Source organism: Sarcophilus harrisii, chromosome 3, assembly GCF_902635505.1.
Source record: "Sarcophilus harrisii chromosome 3, mSarHar1.11, whole genome shotgun sequence".
In the NCBI taxonomy this organism is placed as follows: Eukaryota; Metazoa; Chordata; class Mammalia; order Dasyuromorphia; family Dasyuridae; genus Sarcophilus; species Sarcophilus harrisii.
The window spans coordinates 550,929,514-550,957,336 of NC_045428.1; the positions used below are offsets into that span (position 1 = coordinate 550,929,514).

The 27,823-nt window shown below is 41.8% G+C and overlaps 1 protein-coding gene across 1 annotated transcript in view; it reads left to right on the forward strand.

Moving 5' to 3' along the window:
* The first annotated feature begins 1,357 nt into the window (after positions 1 to 1,357).
* Positions 1,358 to 27,823, forward strand: part of TRIM62 (tripartite motif containing 62) — a 56,238-nt gene continuing 29,772 nt past the window's right edge. The window contains exon 1 of the mRNA XM_003765499.4: positions 1,358 to 2,095. Within this exon, the coding sequence (XP_003765547.2) occupies positions 1,688 to 2,095 (408 nt within the window). The 5' untranslated portion in view covers positions 1,358 to 1,687. The remainder of the gene's footprint in view (positions 2,096 to 27,823) is intronic.

The window sequence follows — 27,823 nt, forward strand, 5'->3', positions numbered from 1 at the left end:
GTTAGACAGATAGACCGACAGACAATCTATAGGAATGAGATGAGAATTTAACAGGGAATTTAAATTGGACTAGAAAGTCACTGGGAAACTAAAGGTCGTTTAGTGACTCCCAACTTTCCACAAAAGCAAAAGTCTATCTTTTTCATAGCAATATGCTACCAGTGTTGTCTGGCTGCAAATCATGGAACACAACAGTCTGAAAAAGTCAAAATGAGCAACATTCAAAGGGTGATGAGGAAGAATATGGTTGAAGTGAACAGCTGTAATACCTAATGAGTAAAAAGCTCCAGAAAAGAAGCAAAGTTTGCTGTCAGAGAAAGGTAGAATCAGAAAGGCTTTCCAGAGTAAGAGATAACCATCCAGAGGACAACATTGGGTGCCATAGGTATCTGAGGTCAGAAGAAAGGGAGGAAGGCTGCCAGGACATTGGATGGACCCCCTGTCACAAACTCAAAGGAAGACGTGGTTCAGGTCCAGTGAGAATTGATTGGATAGTTGTGCCTATCATTAGAAGGAAAATTGATGAAGATAAGATCACCAATCCCTCTGAGCATTAATTATAATAAATATTTGATGAATGAACAGGTCAGGGGAAACTAGATTACTGAAATAACTATGACTATTTCTTCCGCTCCCCAAAAGAAGGACCCATGATAGGCTTCGGAAATTCAGTTTATATACTCCTGACATACCCCATAAACACACAGAAGTGAGTTACCATGTTCCTCTTTCCCTAAGTCAAAGCCTATATAAGGTGCTTTGAGATCACAGATGAAAAAAGGAAGAATCAAGAGCTTAATCTCCAGCTGGGCTTGATCCTGGGATGCTGCTTCTTTACTGGGGCTGGTCAAGTTGCGGGCTACGCAATCGGAGCACTGGACGTAGAGTCAAAAGACCCACTTTCAGATCCTGCTTCTACTCCTTACTATGTGTGACCTTTCAGGGCCTCAGGTTCCTCCACTGTAAAATGGGGGAATGGGGTCTTGGACTGCATCCCTCATCATCACACCAGGTCCTGCAGCCTTTTGGAACAGGGGGCGCTCTGTGCTAAGAACATCTGGGTAGGGGGCAAGTGGCCAAACAGAGCTCCCTCAGAAGACCCCAACGTCTGACTGTCATTTGAGTCAGCTCGGCGAAGAGGCTGGCGGGAAGGGTAGCGAATCGGGAGTCCCGGGTTCGAATCCCGCTTCTACGACTAACGTAAGCTGGGGCTCTGGACGAGTTCCTCCCTTAGCTGAACCTGCTGTCAAACGCTCCTTAAGGGTCCCTTGGAGGCTACGCGGAGCCTCTGAATGGAAGAAGCCGGCGTTGGGCTGGCCAGCGCTTGGAGCAGCTGCCTCTAATCGTCCCTCCCCCGTCGGGGCGGAGCTCGGTTCTCCAGGCTCCGCCCGGCACGGACCAGCCGGCCGCCGCCGTCTCCGCTCCCCCAGCGCCTCCTGTTCCGGGTTGGGCTGCCCCCCTGGGTCCTGAGCGCAGCCGGAGGGAGCCGGGGCCGGGGCCGCGGAGGCAGCCGGGGCCGGGGCCGCGGAGGCAGCCGCTGGCAAGGAGCCCGGGGCCGGTGGCTGCAGCTGCGCCTGGGCGCGCCCCGTCCTCCCGCGTCCCTCCTCCGCGCTCCCCGAGCCGGGGGGTGCCCGTGGCCGGTCCTGCCGGAGCGGGGGGCGGCCGGCATCCCGGGCGCACTGCAGCCATGGCGTGCAGCCTGAAGGACGAGCTGCTGTGCTCCATCTGCCTGAGCATCTACCAGGACCCGGTGAGCCTGGGCTGCGAGCACTACTTCTGCCGCCGCTGCATCACCGAGCACTGGGTGCGGCAGGAGGCCCAGGGCGCCCGCGACTGCCCCGAGTGCCGGCGCACGTTCGCCGAGCCGGCGCTGGCGCCCAGCCTCAAGCTGGCCAACATCGTGGAGCGCTACAGCGCCTTCCCGCTGGACGCCATCCTGAGCGCCCGGCGCGCCGCGCTGCCCTGCCAGGCCCACGAGAAGGTGAAGCTCTTCTGCCTCACGGACCGCGCGCTCGTCTGCTTCTTCTGCGACGAGCCTGCCCTGCACGAGCAGCACCAGGTCACGGGCATCGACGACGCCTTCGAAGAGCTGCAGGTGCGCCTACGGGAAACCTGCCGGGGGCCGGGGGGGATGGGAAGGCTGGCCCCTTCCTTTTACACATGGGGAAACTGAGGCTCAGCGGGCAGTCTGACCCAAGGTCACCGGGGCAGGGGGGGATGAGGAGGCGCCGGGTCCGAGGATTGAGAGCAGACAGGGACCTTGGCGGGCAAATAGGCCAACCCGCTCACTTTACAGAGAGGGAAACTGAGGCCCAAAATGGGGAAGGGGGTTGCCTAAGTGTGGTTAGCCCCGAACTGAGGTGCGGCGGGCATGTGAGTGACGGTGGACAAGGACCTTGGGGCTACAGTTGAGATCAGAGGATTTAGAGCTAGAAGGGATTTTGCCATTTAGGCCAGTACACGCCCCCTTCCAGAACATTTCCCCCTTTATATAGCTAGAAAGACTGAGGCCCAGAGAGAAGTGAGTTGGTCTGCTTGGTCAAGATCACTTGAGGTTTGTGAGGAGCAGAACAGCCGGAGATTCAAGACCAGATTTTGTGAGCCCCAAACTCAGGGTCCTTTCCATTTGCACCAGACTGCTTTCTTTCTGAGACGGGCCTTTTACCCCTCCTTCCCCCTCCACCCCCATCTGGCAGCCTTTCAAGCTCTCCTCTGACTCTGACCCCAGGGCCCTTTGCACTTAACACCAGACTGTCTCCCATCTGAGTCTCCTGCCCTTCCCCCCATCTGGCACCTGCACCTTAGCCCCAAGGGTGGCAAGAGCCCCGGGGCAGGAGCTAACCTTCCTACCCTACTGAGCTGTGCAGACTGCAGTTCCTTACCCAGGGGCATGGCAGTGGTCCAGGCCTGTGTGACATGAGCCCCTTTCCTCCATTCCTTTCTTCTGCCTGAAGGGACTCTGAGCCAAAGCTGTCACAGGATGTCACCAGGCTGCCTTTCCACCAAAGGGATGAGTGATCAGGGAGAGGGACAGTAGCCTGATTACACGATGCCATCTTTGGAGCTCATGCCTTTGGTCCCCGTCAACCCATGCTCCCAGTGTCAGGAGGTAGTGTTCCATCCTTACCAATTGCAGAGTCCTGTAACAAGAGAGAATAAAGCCCATCTGTGTTCAGTGGGGCACCAGACCTGCACTCACAGAATACTAGCACTGAAAGGGATAGAGAGTTCTTCCATTCGAACCTACCCATTTTACTGATAAAGAAACTGCTGTCTGGAGCAATAAAAGGGCCTGCCGAAAATCACACAGCAACTTAGTGGTAGCACCAGGACTAGAACCTGGCTCTCCTGGTTTCCACCCCATGAACTCGATACTGTCCCACTCAATGTTGAATTTCCAGCTGAGTGACCCTGGGCCAAGTCCTGCTTTCAGAGGAAATGGAACCTTATTTCTCTCCCTTTCCTGGAAATATGAGTTATCTAAAATCAATACATCCATACTGACAAGATTGTTCATTCAAAAAGGGTCAACAGTTAACACTTAGAGAAGCAGTATGGTGCAGTGGATAGTGTTTTACTTAGTGTATTTACTATGTAATAATGGGTGTAAAGTATTTTGCAAACGTTAAAGAACTCTATAAATATGGTGTTAACAATTATTGTCCTGGTTATTTTAAAGTCTCCAAAAGACTTTACATCCCATTTTCTCGTTTGAACTTGAGGTAAATCCTCTGGCTTTCCTAAGGCCCAGGAAAATTCAGACTTGTCTGTGTTCATACCACTGAAAGTGTCATTGGTGGGATTTGAATCCAGACCATCTCAACTTTAAGTCCAAGGATATATATATATATCATGCTGATTCTCACAAAATATTAGATAAATAATTATGCATCAAAAATATGAATATATAGTCATTTCCCTTCATTGCACAGTGCCTGACAATAAGCATTTTTTTAAAATTCAGTTTGATTGTTTTCAGTACCAAATTCCATCCCTTTCCTAAATACTTGTTGATGGATGCACCCAATTTCTATGATCTCTTCCTCCTTCATCCCAAGGATATTCCATACCCTATGTTCCAACCAGGGACCAACGATAGGACCCTCAGAGTCTCATGTGGCTAAATGCATTGGAGGAAATACTGGTATAAAGTGATCTCTAACCCCTTCTGTGATTGGGGGGGGGGGGAGGTTGGGGTGAGGGAAATGTTAGCAAAATGGCATCAGCACATCCCCATGGATGTTTTTAATGGGACTTCCTTGAGATTTGGGAGAGAATTGAAGCTGTCCGGAGCCTCTTGGGTGCTTGGTCTTCCAGCCTGACTGACACCCCAATTAGACCTTTCTTCTCCAGATAAAGCTGTCCTGCTCTGCCTCTCTCGCCTGGCGCCTCCAAAGCACCTGGCTTGGCCAAGAGGTGGTGGGAGAAACATCTCCTTCGCCCAAGGCTGATAAAAGTGTGATGGGTGTGAGGCGTCAGCACATCTCCCTCACCTGCCACTTGTTCCTGACTGGGGTGGAGACCAAAAAGCCACATCCTGCACTCATTAGCTATTTATGAGAAGAACTGGTTTATTGTTAGGAAGTAAAACTGATCCCTTGCCTGGGCAGGAGGCGGGAGGCAGGAGTTGGGCCTGACTCCCACTAGCTCCTCCTTCTCTTCCCTCCTTTCCTCCCTCCCTCTCTCCCTCCTCCCCAGCCAGCAGCTGCTCTTCTAGACTCCCCTTTAGAGGTGTCTGGGAAATGATCTGTATAATAGCTAGCAGAAGCCCCAAGCCAGGCATGGGATGAGGGAGGGAAGCCGCAGGATCACAGATTTAGAGCTGGCAGTGCCCTCAGAGACCGTGCAGTGCCAGGGTTCTCAACCTGAGGGTACTGAACTTATTGTTTTTAAATATTTTGTTAGCTCTTTCAACATAATTGACCTTTATTTTAATCCTATATATTTTATTTTATGCGTTTGAAAACTTCATTTTAAGATGGGGTCCGTGGATTTCACCAGATTGACAATTGTGTGTGTGTGGATGGGAGAGGGAGAAGTCGTGACACAAAAAAGAGTGAAGAACTACCTTAGTCCAATCCCTTTGGTTTACATAAGGGGAAACTGAGACCCAGGTTATACAGAACTGGGAATCAGAAAACCTAGACTCGTTCAAAACACTCCCAGTGCAACTCTAGACGGTTACCTTACCCTTTCCGAGTCTCAGTTTAATATGGGAATCATAATACTTGTACTGCCAATATCAGATCAGAAGAGATGATCCAGTCACATGAGGAGAATGAGGGATTATCAGTCGATAGCCTGCGTGTACATTGGGATATGGAATGTAGAGAGAATGAAAAGAAGTCCCCCAGCAAGGTGAATGGACCCCTTGAGGTGCACTTATGGAAGGGCCTTGACAAGACACACTGAATGATCAGGCTTGAAAAACTTTGATCTGTGTTGTTGGAGGGACTCCTATACCTGTGAATCTGAGGTGTGATGAAGTTTGGGAATAGGGGATACCCATGTCCCAGGCTGGCAGTAAGGAAAGTGCCTCATAGACCTTAAAGGAAGATGTGAACTGTCTTAACCCAGATTCTAAGTCCTGCTACCTGGTGAGGACGAGGAGCAAGGAGTTGCCTTACCACTGGCCTGTCTGTTGGAACAGCTACTTCAGATCAACTTACCAGGGAATTCAGCAATGATGTGCAGCCAATTGGGGAAGTGTACCCTAACACGAAAGGCTGTGGCGTGATATCAGTTTGGTTTTCTTGGTGGATCAGGGTAACTGTCAGTGCATGGGGAGGGAGGACATCTTCCTATTCATGTTACAGAACATCTGATATGCTCCCATTGGAGGAGCTCCATGGGCTCCCTAGAGCAGTTGGGTTACACTCAAATGAGAACATGATTGATTTCCTTGACGTCAATCTCAGAGGTTCAGATGTACCCCAAAATGTTATCCTTTCCCTTCTTTATCCCACTGCCCAAACAGGCCACAGTTGGAGAATGCTGAAGGCATTGTGTTCTGTGCTAGAAATTGAATCATCTATGTAAAGAACTTCCAATCTGAAAATTCCCTCTGAAGATACAGATCAGAGACTTATCTGTAACCAGTATTTTAGAGAATTACCTGGAGGTGATCAAAAAACATTTATTAAGAGCTTATAATGTGAAAATGATGTGATGGAAGGAGCTGGGGAAGATAGAAGGACAGAAATGAAGCAGTCACTCATAAGGAGATTGCAGTTTGAAAGGTTGAATGATTTACCTAGAACCCCTTGGCCATTATGCATCAGAGGTAGAATTTGAAGCCAGGTTCTCCTCTCCAAGGCTAGCTGTCTCCAAATTGCCTCTCAAAGAGTGCGGTTACAAACATACCCACACAGGAAAAACACGCCCTTGACCTGAAGAAGCTTCCAGTTTACCATGTTGTGGTGATAGGATGATTGATTGAGAGCTGGAGAGGTCCTTAGAGGCTATCAAGTCCAACTCTCTCATTTTACACAGGAGGAAACTAAGGCAGAGAGAGTTTAAGTGAGTCATACAGCTACTAAGTATCTGAGGCAGGATTGGAACCCATCCTGACTTCAAACTCAGCTATGTACTCCAATGCTGCCTCTCAACTAAGGCTACCATATTTTAGGAAGAATATTAACAATAAGGATGATGAGGGATCTGGACTCCACATCACACAAACAAGCATTAAAGGGACTGAGGGTGGAGAGAAGGCTTGTGAGGGAGGGAGGAGTGTGAAAGGGACCTAATTGTTAGCTTCAAATAGCTGAAGAGCTGTGATGTAGAAGAGGGATTGGAATTATTCTCTGTTCCCATTGTGGTGGTACACGGTGGCAGACGAGGCAGATTTGCTAATAATCATAGATGTCTTACAGTGGAGCGGTGGCCGCATGAGGTGGTGAGGTCCCCATCGTGGAAGGTATTCAAGCAAAGTCTATGTGGCCATCTTTCAGAGATGCTATAGAGAAGATCCAACACCGCAGCGGAGATTGCATAGTTGACTTTTAAGATCCCTTCCAATTCTGAAAGCCTTTGGAATTGGGGAGTAAGTGTGTACTCCCTTCCTCCATCTTCTTAGTCATTATAATGACACATTATTTAGTTTTGCAGGTTTGTAGTTTATTTCCATTTATAATTGTCACAGCCATTGTGGATGTGGTTTTCCTTCTGCTTTTTTCACTCTTTATTGGCTCCTGTGTTTCTGCCCATTCTTCATGCAGTTGTGATCTATTTAATTTTAACTTGATCTCAAAAAATAATTACCCAGCTCCACCCTTTTTCCTTTAAACTGATCAGCTCAGAGTTTGGAACTGTGCCCAAAGGGCTATCAAATTGTGCATATACCCTTTGATCTATGGGTTTGTATCCCAAAGAGATCATAAAAAAGGGAAAAGGACCCACATGTACAAAAATGTTTATAGCAGTTCTTTTTCTAGTGGCAAGAAACTGGAAACTGAATGGATGCCCATCAGTTGGAGAATGACAGTAATTACTAAGTTATGGTATATTATTGTTTTATAAGAAACAATCAGCAGGATGATTTCAGAAAGGCCTGGAGAGACTTAACATGAACTGATGCTAAGCGAAGCGAGTAGAACCAAGAGAACACAATACATAGCAACAAGATTATGTGATGATTAACAGTGATGGACGTGACTCTTTTCAGCAATGTGGTGGTTCAGGCCAATTCCAATAAACTTGTGATGGAGAGAGTCATCTACACCCAGAGAGAAGATTATGGGGACTGAATGTGGATAGTATTTTCACCTTTTTTGTTGTTGTTTGCTTGCTTTTTGTTTTTCTTATTTTTTTCCTTTTAATCTGATTTTTCTTGTGCAGCATAATAAATGTGGAAATATGTATTAAAGAACTGCACATGTTTAACATATATTTGGATTACTTGCAGTCTAGGAGAGGCAGTGGAGAGAACAGAGGGAGAAAAAATTGGAACACAAGGTTTTGCAAAGGTGAATGTTGAAAGCTATCTTTGCATCTATTTTGAAAATAAAAAGCTATTATTTTAAAAGAATTAAAAATAAACTGATTACTTCTCCAACTATAGTGACTACATTTAACACAGAATTTCTGAGTGTGGAAATTCTGAGCTAGCGATCAGGACTGTGTCCTGGAGTCCGGTTCTTTTGTTCCCAGCCTGGTAGAATCTCTGAGATCAGAACTTCAGACCCTTGGAATAATCCAGGGCAGCTAGGTGGTACTGTGGTTAGAGCAGAGGGCCCACTGTCAGGAAGACCTGAATTCAAATATAACTTCAGATACTTTCTAGCTCTGTGATCCTGGGGAAGTCAGGTAATTCCCATCTGCCTCAGTTTCCTCATCTATGAAGTGGAAATAATAACACATATTTCTTAGAGTTGTAGTGAGAATAAAATGAAATATTTGTGAAAGTCCTTTACAAACCCAAAGGCATTATATAAATGCTAGTTGTTAATATGATCACCATCATTATCACCTCTGTCATCAAAGTCACCATCATCACTGTCATCCTCAGCATCACTTATTATCACCATTATCATCATCACCATCATTACCATGAATCTAGGGGCGGTGATAGAGAAAGACAGAGTAGAGTGAGTGACAGCATAATGTATTATATCAAGAGATCAGGCTTGAGAGTAACAACACTTGAGTTTCATACCAGTTATTCTACAAATTTGAATCATGATTTTTCTCTGGACCTTAGTTTGTTCATTTGCAAAATGAAGGCGTTGGACTAAATGTTTTCTTTTTATTAAAAATGTATTGGTTTCTTTTGTTTGTACATCACTGGTTCTCTTCCCTTTCGGAGACCTTCCCTTATAATACAGACTAAAAAAGAGAAGGGGGGGGGGAGTTCAAAACTGGAAGTAACACAACAACAGAATTTACCATCATATACGATATTTTCTCTCCATAGGCTCTTGCTTCTGCAAAGGAGCAGGGAGAGGTATCTTCTCACATTCCTTCTTTGGAACCAAAATTGATTACTACGATTTTGCAGCATTCAGTTGTTTTGTTTTTCTTCTTCTTCCCATTTACGTGGTTATAGTTATCTCACGCATGTGTGCACATGTGTGTATTCTGTTAACTTTACTATGCATCAGGTCTTATAAGACCAGATGTTTTTCTGGACTCCTCACATTCATTGTTTCTTATGACACAGTAATGTTTGACTCACCAGTGCCCATTTGATAAGAATTAGCCTTGTTTCCCATTCTTTTCTCCTACAAAAAGGGCTGCTATAAATATTTGGTTTTGAACAGAGCCATTCTTTTCATCACTGGTCTCTTAGAGTTGTACTCCTAGCAGTGAGACGTCTGGAACAGAGGATTTGGACATTTGGGACTAGAGACATTCTGAGGTTGCCTTTGGTTGTTAAATCCTGTGTTATTTGGTTTTCCCCTTTGTGACAGAGAGAAAAGGCTGGTGGGTTGCCTGAGGTCATGGTGGCCAGACAGAGGTTTATATACCCAGTGGGGCCTTGATCTCTAGCTTAGGAGTGGTGGATAGTAATGGGTATTTACCACCCACTCCTGCTCTCATGAGACCAAAGCTGCCACTTTGCCTCCTGCCTGAAGACAGAGTGTCAGAAGCTTGAGGGAGTCCCCAAACACACCCCCAGATCCTGTTGGGCAGTGCCTGACTTGTCGAGGAGACAGACAGAGACTGACGGCAGATTTCATGCCAGGTGCTTCCGATGTGCCTTTGCTGGAGACAGGGAGGAATGGAGGCAGGGTTCCTGTGCTAACACTCCCATATGGAGAGTAGGAGGACATGGAGGTGGGAAAGGAAGCTGGCTGCTAGGAAAGCCAGAGACCTAATTGGCAGATGACAGACTGTTGTTCTTTCTGTTCTCCACTCAGATGGCCACCACCCTAGGTCACCTGAACTATTACAACAGTTTCCTCCTTGGACACCCAGGTGCCAGTCTCTCCCCTTTCCACCCAGTCCTCCGCATAGCTGCCAAAATGATCTCTCTCACCCATAAGTGATCGCGCCACTCCCCAACTCCCAAACACTCAGTGGTGGTTGCTGCTTAAATGAAATATGAACTCTTCAAATAGACATTTTAAAACCATTCACAATCTGGCTCCAACCTGCTTTCCAGGCTTTCTGTATATTATTCCCCTTCGTACAATCCGTGTGTTCTCCAGACTCAGCATTTCGTCGCCAGCCTTTGCACGGGATGTCTGCCGTGCCTAGAATATACTCTCTCCTTATTTCCACCTGATTCAGCTTCTGCTTCCTTCAAAGCTGAGCTCATGTGGGAAGCCTTTCCTATTCCTCTTAATTGCTTGTGGTCTTCCTTGCCTCCTCAGATTAAATATTTCTCAATTTATATGTTAATTCTCTGTAGTAAAATGTAAGCTCTTTGAGGGCAGGAACTGTTTTTTCATTTTGTGTCTGTATCCATAGCTCTAAGCCTAGTGAATTTGTTGTATCCAACTCTGCATGAGCCCATTTGAGGTTATCTTGGCAAAGATACTGGACTGCTTTGCCATCTCCTCCAGTTCATTTTACAGATGGGGAAATGGAACCAAACAGGGTGAAGTGACTTGCCCAGGATCACCCAGCTAGCAAGTGTTTGAGGCTAGATTTGAACTCAGGAAAATGAAGTTTTCTGCCTCCAGGCTTTTTGTAATATGGCCCCCCTCCCCAGTAGTCCTGATTTGTCAACTCTTAATAAATGCTAATCATGGTGTGGTATCTGTATCTCCAGGACTTAAAGCTGTGGTGGCTCCTGGAAAGCAGAGGATAGTTTTTTTTGTCTTTACTTCCCTAGCACAGAGCCCAATGTCTAGTATATACAGTAGACATTTAATCAGTGTTTGCTGAATTGACTCAGATATGTGGTTTTTTTGGGAGTAGTTTTCCAAGACTACTGGAAAACGACAACAAAACATCAGTGCCTGCTATGTGCCGGGCCATATGCTTGGCAATGGGAGAAGGGAAGGTATATTTTTAAGTGCCTACTATGTGCCTACTGTGTTCCAGACTTTCCCTTTGTCTCTGCCCTCAAGAAGCTTGAAGTATGAGCATAAATATTGGGGTCAGAAAGGAATATTTTGAATAGAACCTCTAGTAAAATTTGAGGAGGAAAAGATCATTTTGGGAGTGACAGGAAGGATGGGCAGGACAATCAGGAATGGTTTCAGGGAAAAGATGGTGACTGAGCTGAATGTTGAGGAACAAGAAGGATTTTGAGAGGGACAGACAAGGAGAGAGTATGTTCCAGCCCCAGGAGAATGATGGATACAAAAGCACAAAGATAAGAGATGTGGGTAGCCTAATTTGGCTAGAATAAGTGTGTGTAAAAGAGAACAGTGTGAACCAAGGCTGGCAAAATGGAGAGCCAAGCCAAGAGAATTGCATTTTATTCACAAAGAAATAGGGAGTCACTGAAGGTTTGTGAGCATAGCAGAGCCATGTTAAGTCTATATCTTAAGTCAGAAATTAACCTGTGGTTTACAAACTCCCAAAAGATGCTGTGGAGAAACCTCAGGGGACCCATGAATTTGGTTTTTTTTAAGTATTTTGAGAACTGTATTTCAATCTAATTTTCCTTTTAACTTATGTGGTTTTATTTTATGCATTTAAATGCATATATTTATGCATTTTATGCCTTATTCTGAGAAGGCCTCCTTGAACTCTGCCAAGTGCAGGACTCAAAAGGGTTAAATACTCCAAACTTAAATTATTTTGGCTCTTAGGATGTCGGAAGGCTGGGTAGGTAAAGGGAGTTAAGAGGCCACAAGGACAGTCACGAGATTGTTGGACTAATCCAGGCCAGAAGCCTCCAAGTTCTGAATGGGGGTGGGGGTTGATTTGTTCTGATTGGCCCCAAGGAGCAGAACAGAAGCAGTGAGTGAAAATGTCTGAGGCAGATTGAGGCTCCTTGGAGGAAAAGTCACGGAGGTTTGGAGCCATTCTTAGTGGAAGGGGGTCCCCCTTGCTAGAGGCCCTCATGGGCAGGGTGGATGGCCACTTGCCTGGTGGATTGGGCAGGGAATTGTGGGATGGGCCAGCTGCTCTTTAGTGATCTCCCCTCCCCCAGACTCTGTTAGAAGTAAAAAGAAGGGCAAGGTAGGAAAGATAATAACCAGGTTAAAAAGAAGGGGCAAGATAGGAGAGATAATAACCAAGTGAAATGACCTAGGCCTTCTCAGGATTCAGGCACAATGAATCTTGGGTGGAGATAGTCACTATGTGCCAGGCAGTGTGTTAAGTACCAGGGTTACAAAGAAAGGCAAATAAAAAGAAAAAAAACTAGTCTCTCTCATACTAAAGTCCAGACAAGCTAGATAAATTAGAGATAAATAATAGAGAGAAGACATTAGCATTAAGGAAGATCAGGAGAGGCTGAATAAATCCAGAATATGGAAGCCAAGATTTTAGGATTCCTAGATTTAGAACTAAGAGACTGCTCAGCTCAGCTAGGCCAATTTCCCAGGGTTCATTCCAGGAACATTGAGGTGGGAAGCTGGGTGGGATAGTGGATAGAGTGTTAGGCCTGGAGTGGAGAAGACCTGAATTCAAATCCAACCTTAGAAACTTACTAGAGGAAGTGACCCTGAGCAAGTCACTTAACCCTGTTTACCTCAGTTTCCCCATCTGTAAAATGATTTAGTGAAGGAAATAGCAAGCTGCTCCAGTATCATTGCCAAGAAAACCCCACATAGGATCACAAAATATCAGACATGACTGAAAACAACTGAGCAACATCAAGGTGACATTTCAGGCAGGAAGATGAATTCAAGTCCTGTCTCAAACACTAACTGTGGGGCTCTGGGCAAGTCACTTAACCTCAGTTTGCCTCAGTTCCTTCATCTGTAAAAAAGAGATGATAGTAGTACCTACCTCCCAGGGATTGTTGTAAGTTTCAAATTGGATATTTGTAAAACTTTGCAAATCTCAAAGTAAATACTAGCATTATTAACACATGAGGAAACTAAGGCAGAGAGGAGAAATGGTTTGCGCAAGGGTTATATGCAATCCCAGGCCCTTTGATTCCAGACCTACTTGTGTTCCATTACACTCAGTACATGTAATTTTATGGCTCCTTAATGTCTCATACACATCTTTTTATTTGGGCCTCACAGCAGTCCTGTGAAGCATGTAGAACAAGAATTATTGTCCTCTTTTTAACATTTAAGAAAATTGACCCTCAGGGAAGATCAGTGGCTTACCCAACATCACCCAGCATGGAAGAAGCAAGAACTAATTGTTGAACCCAGTCTGAAAGAGATGAGTTTAGAAAACACAAGGAACCTACTGAATGAAAGACTTTAAATATCTGGCTGAAGCATTAAATTGGCTCTGGTAGGTGATGGGAAATCACAGCATGTTGGCAAGTAGTAGGAGTGTTTGAGAGAGATTTTTCTAATTGTTGTGTGTGCAAAATAGAACCAAGTAAGAGAGAAACAGGAGGTGAGGCAGGCGTTTCCAATATAAGTGATCATGAGGGAGCTGCACTATAGTGTGAAGAGTCCTGGTCCAGGAGTCAAGAGACGTGGGTTCTCTGCTCCGGTTTCTCCTTATATGACTCTTTCTTTCTCTCCTCTGTCAAATGAGGGTTAAAATTTGATTCTCCAAGGTTCCTTTTCATCCCATTATTTTTGACCGGGAGAGGTGAAGCTAAAAGTTGGAAGTAGAATTGTTGACTACCTGGAGATGGCAAGCACAGGATCAGGAGAAGACTGGCAGAGATTGTGAGCCCTGGGGATAGACAGATGGTGGTATTACACACAGTAAGGATAGGATCTGAGAAAAAGAGCTGATTTGAAGAAAGGAGAGGAGGAAAAGGAAATTAGTTCAGTTTTGGACCTGGATTGTAGTTGCAAGAAACTAGAGGTCATCTAGTCCCATCCCCTCCTTTTACATCTGAAGAGATTTAGACAGAATTTCTGACTTACTCAGGGACTTGTGTATCCAGAAGAGAGGCAGGAGTTGAACCCTTGATCTTTGCCTCCCTTTCTTAAGCTTCAGATTTTCATTACCAGACGGTGGGTCATGAGATGATTTTATTTCAGCTATAGCTCATCCTAGAGACAGTGAGAGGCTTTGTAATTAGCGATCTGATCTTGGACTCAGTGTAAGGCCAAACTTCCCAATGATTAGAGATTTATTTTTTTTTCTTTATATATATATATATATAATAGATTGCTTTATTGGATCAAATTTCTAACTACAAAGATAGCTTACACAGCTGTCCAAGTTGTCATTTTAAAACGGCATTCTACAAAACATTTCATGCAACTTTTATGATGTGAAGTACTGGACAAATAACTGGGAATAAACAGGTAGTGAATAATATAGTTTGCTAGCAGGAGAAATAACTGCCTAGTATGTACACACAGCCATATCCTATTCTCTAGAGCTATATTTCTTATCTATTATCTACCTGTATTCTAAAGTTGGGCAACTCTAGAAGTCTAAGACTTTGAGTTGCCACATGTGATGATGCAGAGAGTTTCTTTTCAAGGAGTTCCCTAAAAACATTGTCCAGAGCCTCAAAAATTCCAAAATCCCAAACAGCAACTCATAAACAGCATCCATTTCCTGAGGTACGACAAGTTAGTGACCATAATGGGGAGGGCCCTGGCGCCAATGAAATCACAGATCTTCAAAGTGCTGGGTTTCAGATGTCCCTGGGCCAGAGAGGACTGTTGAGCAGGCAGACAGGAGAGGATGATGTTACAGGAACCCAGGGAGGAAGCTCTTTCAAGAGGCTTCATCCCCTGACTCCCTGCTATAGGTAATGTCTCTCCTGAGGTCATTCACACACACACACACACACACACATCAGTACAGCTGCAGCATAGATGACCTTTGGATCAGGAGCCATGACTAGGAGAAAACTATTGAGTTTAGGAATTAGGACTGGTTTCCCTGGGCAGGGCCACAGCCCTACCAGAGCAGCAAAAAAGCATAATAGAGAGGACTGCCTTTTTAGCCTGCCCTCTCTGTATTGATGGTCCTCTCATTTCCCCTTCCTGGACCCCCCAGTTCATTTTAGGACTCAGCTCTGGCACCATCTGTTATAGGAACCCTTTTCTTCTGTCTCCCTCCACCCCCGCCACTGGAAGTGCTTTCATCACCTAACACCCAAATAATTTTTTATTTTCTATTTGCTTATTTTTGTATATGTTGTCATATATAAACAGGATTGTCTCATTTTTGTCTTTCTCTCTCCAATACTTAGCACATAGTGAGTACTTACTCAGATTTTGACCATTAATTGCAATCTGGAAGGGACCTCAAAGTATAATCTCATTATTTAATAGCTGATGAAACTGAGGCTTAGAAAGGTCATGTCTCTTCCGCAGCAAGTGGCAGAGCTAGGACTTGAACCCAGGTTCTCACACTCCAAACCAATCAATTCATTAAGGACCTACTAAATGCCGGCACTGTGCTAAGTGCTGGAGATACAAAAAGAGACAAAAAACAGTCTCTGCCCTCAAGGAACTTAGAATCAAATAGAAGAGACAACAATCAAACAAATCAAATGGCTGGATGGAAGGATGGACAGATCTGTATAAAGCAAGCTATAAAAAAGATAAAAAGGAAAACATTCAAACATGTATTAAGTACCTACTGTGTGCTAAGCACTGGGGATATTAAAAGAGGCAAAAGACAGTCTTCAAGGAACTTATAATTGAATGGGGAAACAAAATGCAAAGAAATAGATATAAAGCAAACTACACAAGGTTCAGTTGGAGAGAGAATATACTGAAATTATTATATAATGTGGATAAGTCTAAGAAATGAATTGAATTGTGTGCTTCCACAGATACTAGGCCTGATGTCTCTCTGGGTATCAGAACTGCCTTCCCTTCCCCTCTCTGTATCCTTTTTTCATTACTTCTTCCTTTTAAACTTTTTGCTCTCCGACCATTCTTATATCTAGTCCAGCCTTGTTTCTGATGGAGATTCAAAGGATCTAAGAAAGGTATTGGTTATTTTCTTTATCAGATTCTAAGGAGAGATTTATCCCAATGTTCTATCTTTATTCAGTAGATCTGTCACCCAAAAATTTATCTAAACTGATTCCTGTTTCTGATCTGGACCAATCAGATATACTGGGTTTCCTCAGTTCAGTTTTCAGATCATTAAATAGCCCTTCACTCAGGCATAGCTGGCTACTTCCCCTTGGAGTCCAAACTGGATGCTCTGTTGAATTGGATTTCTTTGTAATGTGATTTTCTTCCTCCATGTCTCTGCAGTGTTTGTTTTCTCTTGAGGGTCTGTAAATAAGAGTATCTCCACTTTCCACATTGTCTCAGACACAGGTATGTGCCTGCAGTTTAGAGAAGGCTTGGGGGAGGCACAAGAATTATCTCTGAATATCTGAAAAGCTGTCATGGGGAAGAGGGATTAGGATTGTTTTGCTTGGCCCCAAATGGCAGAAGGAAGGCTAGAGGGTGGAAGTTAACTAAGAGGCAGGTTTGGGCTCTATAGAAGAAAATATTTCCCAATGGTCAAAGCTGTTAAAAAATGAAACCCACTGCCTCTGGGGAGATGAGTTTGTTGTCACTGGAAATCTTGTGGCTACTCATTGAGAATATTTTGGGCTGGGGTGGGGGATTCCTGTACCACACAGCGGCTGGTCTTAGCAGTCCCCTTCAGTTCTGGGTATCTCTGACTAGGTAGCCTGACCATCTTATGAGAATATCTTCCATCTTATCTTCTTAAAAGAAGGCTGTGATTTACCATTCTCTGAGGATAAGGCAGCATTCCAATCAGGGATTGCTTGTCCCCATAGCTAAATGACTGGTGGGGGTGATGTCTGGAGAACCAAGGGATCCAAAATGCTTCTAAATTTTGAGGAATCTTTACCCTTCACAGTCTGAGCTCTCTAGGAGGTCTCTGATAATTCCCTCTTAACTAACCATTCTAGGCCCAAGTTCTGTCCACTTGGCAATCCAATGCAATAGAAATTTAATATGCCTACTGTGTGCAAGACACTGAATTTTGTCGTAGCACAGAGACCACAGATTTGAGATTACTTCTGTCTCTGCTGTTTACAGTCTGGTTTTCCCTCCTTTCTTAAGAATATCAGTGACTTAAATTTAATCTATATCAGATTACTTGCTGTTTTGAGAAGGTGTGTTCCTTTTTTTTTTTAAACACAGAATTTTACAAAAATGAATGTAGAAAGAGAACTGTTCAGTTCTGCACACATATATTGTATCCAGGATATACTGTGACATATTTAACATGTATAGGACTGCTTGCCATCTGGGGGAGGGTGGAGGGAGGGAGGGAAAAATCGGAACAGAAGTGAGTGCAAGGGATTATGTTGTAAAAAATTACCCTGGCATGGGTTCTGTCAATAAAAGTTATTTAATAAAAAAATAAATAAATAAAATAAAATAAAATAATTTTTTAAATAATTAAAACTTTTTATTGATAGAACCCATGCCTGGGGTAATTTTTTACAACATTATCCTGCACTCACTTCTGTTTCGATTTCCTCCCTCCCTCACCCTCTCCCCAGATGGCAGCAGTCCTATCATGTTAAAGAGGTTCAGTAGATCTGGATACAATACATTTGCAGGAACCAGGCTAATTTTCTTGTTAACTCAGGGAATGGATTGTAGAAGGTATAAATAACCTGGGAAGAAGAACAAAAATGCAAGCAGTTTACATTCATTTCCTAGTGTTCTTTCTTTGGGTGTAGCTGCTTCTGTCCATCCTTGATCAATTGAAACTAAGTTAGATCTTCTCTTTGTCAAAGAAATCCACTTCCTTCAGAAAACATCCTCATACAGTATCATTGTTGAGGTATATAATGATTTCCTGGTTCTGCTCATTTTGCTCAGCATCAGTTCACGTAAGTCTCGCCAATCCTCTCTGTATTTGTCCTGCTGGTCATTTCTTACAGAACAATAATATTCCATAACATTCATATACCACAATTTACCTAACCATTCTCCAACTGATGGGCATCCATTCATTTTCCAGCTTCTGGCCACTACAAACAGGGCTGCCACAAACATTTTGGCACATACAGGTCCCTTTCCCTTTTTTAGTATCTCTTTGGGGTATAGCCCAGTAGGGACACTGCTGGATCAAAGGGTATGCACAGTTTGATAACTTTTAGGCATAGTTCCAAATTGCTCTCCAGAATGGCTGGATGTATTCACAATTCCACCAACAATGTATCAGTGTCCCTGTTTTCCCACATCCCCTCCAACATTCCGTGTTATCATTCCCTGTCATTCTAGCCAATCTGACAGGTGTGTAGTGGTATCTCAGAGTTGTCTTAATTTGCATTTCTCTGATCAGTAAAAAAAAAAATTTTTAAATGAATGTTGAAAACTATCTTTACATGTATTTGGAAAAAAAATAAAATACTATTGAAAAAGAATATCAGTGACTTTTTACATGAAATTGGGAAAAATAAAATATGAAAAAAAACCCGAATATCTATTCCTGATTTACAATCTTCCTTCCCCCCACCCCCCAACACTGCCGAACACCTGCCCAAATGTCAGTAAGGTTCCCTTAAAACACCCTGGCCTCCCAGTTCCTCTTTTCAATATCTTCAATTCCTGGTACTTTTACCTTCATTCCACCACAAGCATACACGGGGGTAACATCCTTGTAACCAAGGAGTATTACCATTATCAAGAAATGTTCCATTTTCATCATCAAGAATTCTGAAATGTCTTTATTAATCTGTAATCTTCTACCTTCCCATATCTCCCTTTGACTTATTCCTCATAAACCTATTGTTTTCATCTTCACATGACCTCTGGTCCCTCCATGCTCTGTGTTTCTTCAGGCTATCACCCCATTCTAATTTTGCTCTCTTCCCTTACCAGACTTGATTCTGTAATTAGTCAGTTCAATGTTATATTCTTCTTTATTTCTTAAATCCCCTTGTCCTACCACTGCTCTCATGCCTGGCCAAACCATAAGGCTGGATTCCTCCCACCATATGCATCCTTCACTCCCACTCATGTGATACTGAACAAGATTAAAGGAAGTCACACAAGTGGTGACTGTGTATATGAAGAATATCTACTCTTAACTGGGCTCTACTTGAATTTCAGGGAACCTTCCTCATTGATTCTGTCACACTACCTCCAATGGGTACTCTAAACCTTTTCTTTCATTCTCAAGCTTACTGCATGGCTCCCTGACCCTACCCTTTCAGGACCACAAAGGCCATTCACCATGATCTTTCTTTTTGCCCCTTGTCTTCATCTCAAAAATCCTTAACAACATTCCCATTTTCTCCTCCTTTACTCCAGGCTTTGAGAAATAGAAGAGCCTTCTTTTTGCCAAAGCAAACACCTCTACGTGTTTCCTTTGTTCCATTTTTCCATCTCCTCCATCAATATACTCTCACTTATATTATAAAAATAGCTAACATTTATTTTTTTTAACATTTTATGTTTTTCCAGTTACATGTAAAAATGATTTTTAACATTTGTTTTAAAAAAATTGGGTTCTCCTCTTTCCCATTCCTCTCACTGAAAAAGCAAGCAATTTTATGTAGGTTATACGTGTGTGGTCATGCAAAATATATTTCCATATTAGTCATGTTGTGAAAGAAAACAGACCCAAAAAAATACCCCAAGAAAAATAAGGAAAGTAAAAATAGTATGCTTCAATTTGCATTCAGATTCCATCAGTTCTTTCTTTGGAGGTGGACAGCATTTTTCATTATTAGTCCTTCAGAATTGTCTTGGATCATTGCATTGCTGAAAATAGCTGTCATTCATAGTGGTTCATTGTACAATGTTTCTGTGTACTCTGTTCTCCTGGTTTTGCTCACTTCACTCTATATCTGTTCACATATGTTTTTCCAAGTCATTCTGAAATTATCTTGCCATATGCTGCAATACTATTCCATTACAAATAATTACCACAAATTATTCACCCAATTCCTAATTGATGGGCATCTCCTCAATGTTCAATTCTTTGCTATCCCCACACAAAAAAAAGCTGAATAACTTATTTATTATTTATATCACTTTAAAGTTTACATGTTATCTCATTTGACACAATAACTTTAAGAGGTGAGTACTATTCTTTCTCTGTTTTACAGATAAGGAAAATGAAATGGATAGAAGTCAAGTTATTTGCTTAGGATCACACAGCTAGGAAATGTTTGAGGCAGGATTTGAACACTTCCTGACTCCATATCCTCTGCCTCTCCACTATGCCACCATTTTGTCTAATTTTCAGTCGTTCCTTTCTACTGATTCCTTCCCCGTTTCCTACAAACATGCTCCAGTTTTCCTGTCTTAGCCAAACTGAAAAATAGCCTCTTTTTTTTATTATTGAGGCAATCAAGGTTAAGTGACTTGCCCAAGTTCACATAGCTAATAAGTCAATGAGGCTGGATTTGAACTCAAGGTTCCCCTGAATCCAGAGCCAGTGCTTTATCCACCGTGCCACTTATAGCTGCACACTATAAATATTCCAAATATAGCTTCTTAATTGGTCTTCCTACCTTACAGCTCTCCTCTAATTTGCCCTTTATGAAGCTGCCAAAGTGCTATTTCGGACCAAATGACTCCTGCTCATTGAAATGCTCATTTCTCATTACAATCAAATACAAACTTCTTTTGGCGTGTAAAGTCCTTTATAAGCCAGCTCCAAACTACATTCTCAGCTTTATGGCACATTCTTCCCCTCCCCCCCTTTACAAACTCTCCAATCCAGACAAATTGTCCTTATTGCTGTTTCTAACACCATTGCATCGCTTATCTCCTGCTTTTCCATGGACTATCTGTTGTGTTTGTGGTGTATTCTCTCTTCCTCTCTGCTTCTTAGGCTGGCTAGTTTTTCTTTCAAAGTTAAATTCAGATGTCACCTCTTACATGAGACTTTTCCTGATAATCCCTACCTCCTACTTCCTCTCTCTCCTCCTCCCAAAATGACATATTGATTTGATGCATACTTGTATTGTTTTCCCCAGTAGAATGCAAGCTTCTTAAAGGCAAAAACTGTTTTGTTTTTTTCTTCCTATCAAACAAAAAAATCTAACACTATTCCTGCCACATTGTTATTACTTAATAATGGGTGTTGATTGATGAAGGGACTGTGAGATTTACCCAGATAAATATAATACAAAGTAATATGCCAATGTATAGGAGAGGAGCAAGCCAAGTGTTATTTTGTTACCACAGTTAAGAAGACAGAATAATGAGCTGTTAAGAGCAGGTAGGTAGTAGCTACTGCCAGGAACTAGGGAAGATGCCATTTTTCTCTCTAGTTTTAAGACTGCCAGCTCAAAAACAAACAAACAACAAAACAAAACAAAAGCAAAAACAAACAAACCAAAGAACAGAGATAGAACTTCTGGGCTGGTGGCCCCTAAACTGGCCCCAAAATTACAAATGTAAAGCTTTACATGTTGAAAGGGAAAAAAAGTTGGGAGAATGCAGTGAGCCTCATTGTGGTAAACTATGATTGCTCTGGTGTCTGCTGCTCTGGCTTTTCCACTGTGACATGATTGGCTTTCCTCTGTGTTACCAGCGTATCCCTGGGGAAAGTCCTATACACTGAGCGATACTAAAAGTTATTTGTGGCCAGTTTATACCAACAAGCTGAGCTGTGTTCACACTGGATCCCAAGGTTTTAGAATCTTAGCATTATTAAGGACCAACCAGCCCATACCTGAATGGCAATCCTCCCTTCAGTATGCTTGGCAAATATTCATCCTGTTTCTAGTTGAAAACCTCTAGCAATATGGATCTGTCTTCCCTCTAAGACTTTCTACTCTAATGTTTTTTGTCATTAGATTTTTCTTTACACTGACTCCAAATTTGCCTCTCTGCATCCTCTACTCATTGTTTCTCATGATGACTATTCCAAAATTTGAAGAGCTATCAAGTTCCTCAGCTCCCCCTCTCCAAGTCTTTTCTTCCCCATGTGTACCACCCCAATTCCTTCCATTAACTCTTGAATGACACTATCTCTTAGCTCCTGCTTTCCTAGTTATCTTTCCTCTACATCTCTTAAAGTTTGTCCATCTCCTAACTAAAATATGGGACCCTCAACTGAAGGCACACTAATGATATGATTTGACCAGAACAGAAGATAATAGGACTATCACCTTCCTTATGTTGGATACTATTAATGTTGACTAATGTCTGTTAATGTTGATTAAATTCAGGTTAGAATGTTTTTATTTGTTGTTTATTTTTTATTGCCACATTATACTGTTAATTCATTAAATTTGTGGTCCATTACAGTCATAGGTCTTTTTTATTTAAACTGTTCAAATAAATTCAAGATTAATATATCCTTGTACTAATACAATTACTTTTTAAAACCTAAGTATAATACGGTCTTTACATGAATTTGTATTAAACTTTACCATATATTTATTCTGTTCTCCTAGCCTTTGAGTATCAGGAGATCCTATTGCTGCTATCCAATGTATTATTTAACTCTCAGCTTTGTGTCATCTGGAAGTCTGACAAGCACACTATCCATCTTTTCATCCAAGTGATTGATAAAATTGTTGAATAGAATGGGGCTGTGGACAGATTCCTAGGGCGTTCCACTAGAAACATCCCTCCAAATTGACATCATCCTATTGTTGACTATTCCTTAGGTCTGGTAATTCAACTACAAATCTACCAAATTGTAGCATCTCCCCTGCACATTACTCCATCTTGTTCTCAAGGATAGCATAATAGACTTGGTCAGATATTTAGTTAAAATCCAGGGAAATTCTGCTGGTATCATTCCCCTGACCTACTCACTGCCAATCGTTACACTAATCCTGTCAGAAAAGAAAATGAGATTTGTCTGGCATGATCTGTTCTTGATGAAGCCATATTGGCTCAGTGACCACCACATCCCTTCCTAAATGCTGGCAACCTAGCTCTTGAATCATGTATCTCAGACTTTGCCAGGAATCAAAGTCAAATTCCCTGCCTCTACTTAGACTTGTTCTTGTTTTGAAAATTGGAACATTTTTTTTTCAAAACTCAGGACATCTCTTCCATTCTCCATGATTATCAAAGATCACTGGCTGATAGTTGGCAAGCTTATGTGTGCCTAAGAATTTACATGTCTGTCTCCCCATTAAAATGGAAGCTCCTTGAGGGCAGAGATTGTTTTTGTCTTTCTATGTATTTTGGGGAGCTTACCATGGTGTATGTCCATAGTAAGTACTGGTAAATGTTTATTGACTGACTAACAATGACATTTGCCATTTTAAAATTTGTACTGAGAAATGCAGTTCATTGTTACTTGGTGACCCGAACAGATTACTGGTATCTAGGTGCTTTCTTCCTAGCATCTCACTCTACTAGGAGTTGAAATTATTTCTGTTCTATCCTTCTCAGTCTAAAGATAGTTTTCCTTGTTAAAGAATGCAAAAGTGAACCAAAAGTTGAACTGCATATATTATCAGACTCAGTTGATGTGTTAGCTTTGTTGAACTGGTTTTTTTTTTATTTTGTTCTTTTTAATTCTTTGTTACAAGGAATGACTTTCTAACAGGGCAGAAATGAAGGATATATTTGGAAATGAAGGTGATATAAAAACAAAAAATTAAAGAAAAGGGAAGAAAAATAAGAGGTGAATAGTTCTTTCTTCCCATAGTCATTGTCATTATTTTCTTCTAGCTTTGTATATATATATATATATATATATATAAAACATATACATATATTTTAATGTTATTCTTCATCTACCCCCATTCATCCCAAGTAGATTTTTTTAAAATACTTTTCATTGATCCTTGCACTTATTAGCTTTTCTGACACTCTTTAAATGACCAATGTGTTCCTTGTATTCTTCACATATTCACATTTTTCCTTCATCTTCTATCCATGCCTTTAAAAAAATTTGTTGGTTGGTAAGTTTTCTATATATCCATGTCAGTTTCTTTTCATATCTCCCCCTTTCTCTTTTTCACTGAAAAACCTACATAAGATTTCTGAGTTTCATGTATGATAATACCCCCTCTTTCTTGGGCTGACATTCCCTGTAATATTTTAGACCAATATCTTCTTTCTGATTTCTGTATAACCCATCCTCCGTAAATCCAGGGTGTGCATCAGATTATAATGTGAAAACTAGCTTCTCTTTATTGCTTCAGACTCTCTTGAAGAATTAAGTTACCCTCATCATCTCCCCCTTTTTAAAACTAGAAATGATCATTAAGGCAAGTTAAGAATTTATTCTTTACTCAGCTTTTGACTTCAGCAGATGTATGAAGAGTTGAAGTCCCCATTACCGTGATACCATGTCTCTTTGCTGGGTTTATGAACTGTGTCCTGAAATTCACATGTACTTCCTTCCTTCAGTTAGGAACTTGATATCATACCTCCATCATAATATCATTTCTCTATTCCCTTCATTGATAACCTCTTTTTCTTTTCTTTTTGAAGGCACGGTCTCCTTATTTTTCCTAAGTGTAAGGGATATGCAGGGCTGCTCTACTCTGAAAGAAAAGCTTTGACCCACTCACTTCCTACTTGGGCCATTTTATCTGTCCTTGGATCTCTCTCTCTCCCAGGATCTTGGATTTAGCCCAACTTGTAATGGGCTGAAGCTGGAGTTGATGCACTGAGGTCCCAAGCACGTGAGGCTAAATAGCAATTGGATGATACTCTATTAATATATATGCTTGGAGAAAGAATGGCCCCTCCCACTCTCTGTGCAAGTTTTGATGTGTTGTATAGGAAATGACGTAGAGATGATTTTGGTGGGTGGAGAGAGAGAGGCAGAGAGAGTATTGCAACTGCTCTCACTTCCTATTGCCATCCCCCTTCACCTCTGCAAAGAATAAAGATCAAGGATTTTCCCCTTAACCTGAATCCTGACTCCGGCTGATTTTAAAATACGGGGTCATCACACCAATTTAAACTCAAAGCTCCTGACTTTAAGTGATCCACTAGCCTCAGGCACCCTGGCAACTGGGATTATAGGGCTGTGCCATCACACCTTGCAATTGATATTTTCTAAACTGCTTTCAATCATGCTTCTCCCCACCAGTTCCTGATTTCTCCACATGATTATATGTCATTTCCCAAAAGTCTTTTGAGCAAGACAATATACATATATATATATATATATGTGTGTGTGTGTGTGTGTGTGTGTGTGTGTGTATACACACATTCATGCCTTATTCAACAAAATATAATAGATGTTAAAAAGAATAGCTGAGTTTCACTATATATAAGAAGCTATATTAAAAACAGTCTCTCTCTGTGTGTTTTTTTTGGGGGGAGGGCAATTGGGGTTAAATGAATTGCCCAAAATGACATAGATTAGCAGTATCTGAGGCTAGATTTGAACTCAGGTTCTCCCGATTCCTGGCTCTATCCATTGTACCATCTAACAGTCTCAGCTTTTGTTTAAAATTTCTCTTGCTATCCTTTGTTCAGGCATCACCTTCACTTGCCATGATATCCTTTCTCCATCCTCCCAGAGAGCCATCTCTTATAATAAAGAATTGTATTGATCAGCTCTGGTGGACGTGGCTCTTTTCAACAATGAGGTGATCCAGGCCATTTCCAATAGATTTTTGATGGAGAGAGCCATCTGCATCCAGAATGCAGACTATAGGGGCTGAATATGGATTACAACATGGCAGTTTCACCTTTTTTGATGTTGTGTGCTTGCTTGCGTTTTGTTTTCTTTCTCATTTTTTCCCTTTTTGATCTGATTTTTCTTGTATGGCATGATAATTGTGGAAATATGTATAGAAGAATTGTACATATTTAACATATATTGGATTACTTGCTGTCTGGGGGAAGGAGAGGGGAAAGGGAGGGATAAAAATTTAGAGCACAAGGCTTTGCAAGGGTGAATGTTAAAAACAATTTTTGCATATATTTTGAAAATAAAAATCTATTATTAAAAATTTTAATAAAAAGAATTATATTGCTGTAAGAGAAGCACTATCTAGAAGCCAGAGAAGGGACTTTCCTGAGCTTGAGGTTCCCTCTAATGAGAAAGTCTCAGGGCTTGTCCTTGGCCCTTTAGCTTCTTATATATAGTTAAATTACATGGCCCTTAAATATATATATACATATATATATATATATATTTATATATTCTATTTTTTTTTAATAAAGTGAACTTTCTTGATATCAGTCCATTCCTTTCAACTTGGGGTAGTTTTGACCTTCCTGCATTAAGGTCTTTAGTTTACCCATACTTTGCACATATAACAGTAAAATACAGGGCTTGAGCCAGATGACTTTGGGGGCCCCTTTTAGCTCTACAGCAGAGCAGCAAGGTGGTAATAGTGGATAGAGCATAGAGCCTAGAATTAGGAAGACCTGAGTTCTAGCCTCAGATACTTACTAGCTTGTGTGACCCCAGCAAATCACTTAACCCTGTTTGTCTCAGTTTTCTTATCTTAAAATGAGCTGGAGAAGGAAATGTTAAACCACTTCTGCATCTTTGCCAAGAAAACCCCAAATGGGGTCACAAAGATGACCAAACAACAACAACCAGCTCTACATCCTCTATCACTCAGATCACGGGCAGCGAAATCAAAATCAAAAGAGTGCTGAACTTGGGGTCAAGAGGACATGGATTTTAATCTTGCCTCTGTCTTTACTAGCTATGTGATCCTGAGTAATATATATTCCCTCTCTGAGCCTCAGTTTCCTTACCTGTGAAGGGTATTTACAATAAAATAGAGTGTCTATCTTAAATAAAAGATTATATGTAAAGTATTTGAAGCATTTTGTAAACAATCATTTTGTTAGAGAATAAAAAATCATTCATATCTTGTGCAGTTGAATTCAGTTAGAACTGCTTCTGGGACAAATCACCATCTCACTATAATTTTTTTATTATAGCTTTTTACAAGTTATATGCATGGGTAATTTTTCAACATTGACAATCGCAAAACCTTTTGTTACAATTTTTCCCCTCTCTCCCCCCACCTCCTCCCCCAGATGGCAGGTTGACCAATACATGTTAAGTCTGTTAAAGCATACATGTCCTAACAGTTATTTTGCTGTACAAAAAGAATCAGACTTTGAAATAGTGTACAATTAGCCTGTGAAGGAAATAAAAAATGCAGGTGGACAAAAATAGAGGGATTGGGAATTCTATGTAGTGGTTCATACTCATTTCCCAGAGTTCTTTCATTGGGTGTTTGCTATAATTTTTAAAAAATATTTTACAGTGTCTTGCACAAGTAGTTAAAATAAGTGCTTTTTTGAAGTCAAATTTTATTATTATATCATTATCATTAGCCTCCCATTGCTTTTACCTAAATCCCAATTTATTTACTGGCCTACCAATTCAGGGTGGCCAACAAATCTGTTCAACCTTTGTCATTGTGACCTTCCCCCTAACCTCTTACCCTTGCCCCATGACCCCTACCCCCCTGCTCCCACCAAGCATCAAGGTCCCCGCTGGGCATCCAGCATCTATCCGCTGTGCCATTCCAGATACCCGGAAGGCCTTGTCTAGCTCTGCTTTTGAAATTCTACCCAGAGTTCAAGGCCCAGCTCGGGTATCATCTCTTCAGGACGCCTCACCACATCACCCCCCCATTAATCCCAGTTAAAAATGGTATTTCTTTCTTCTGATCTTCTAAAGAACTTTGTCTCTTTGCATTCTTCCAGATCAGCAATTCTTAACCATTTTTGTATATCCTGGACTCCCTGAATCTAATGAGATAATATTTAAAGTGCATATACTAGAAGCTTAATAAGTATGATCTCTTCTCCATCCCATACACACACACCTTGAGCAGTCTAGTAAAACCCAGCTTATCATTCAGCTTTTAAATACCCTAAGTAAAATTCATAGGATTATAAAAGTCACCAGTTGTTCTGAGATATAGTGATCAAAATGATTTTTAATGAGTTCATGGATC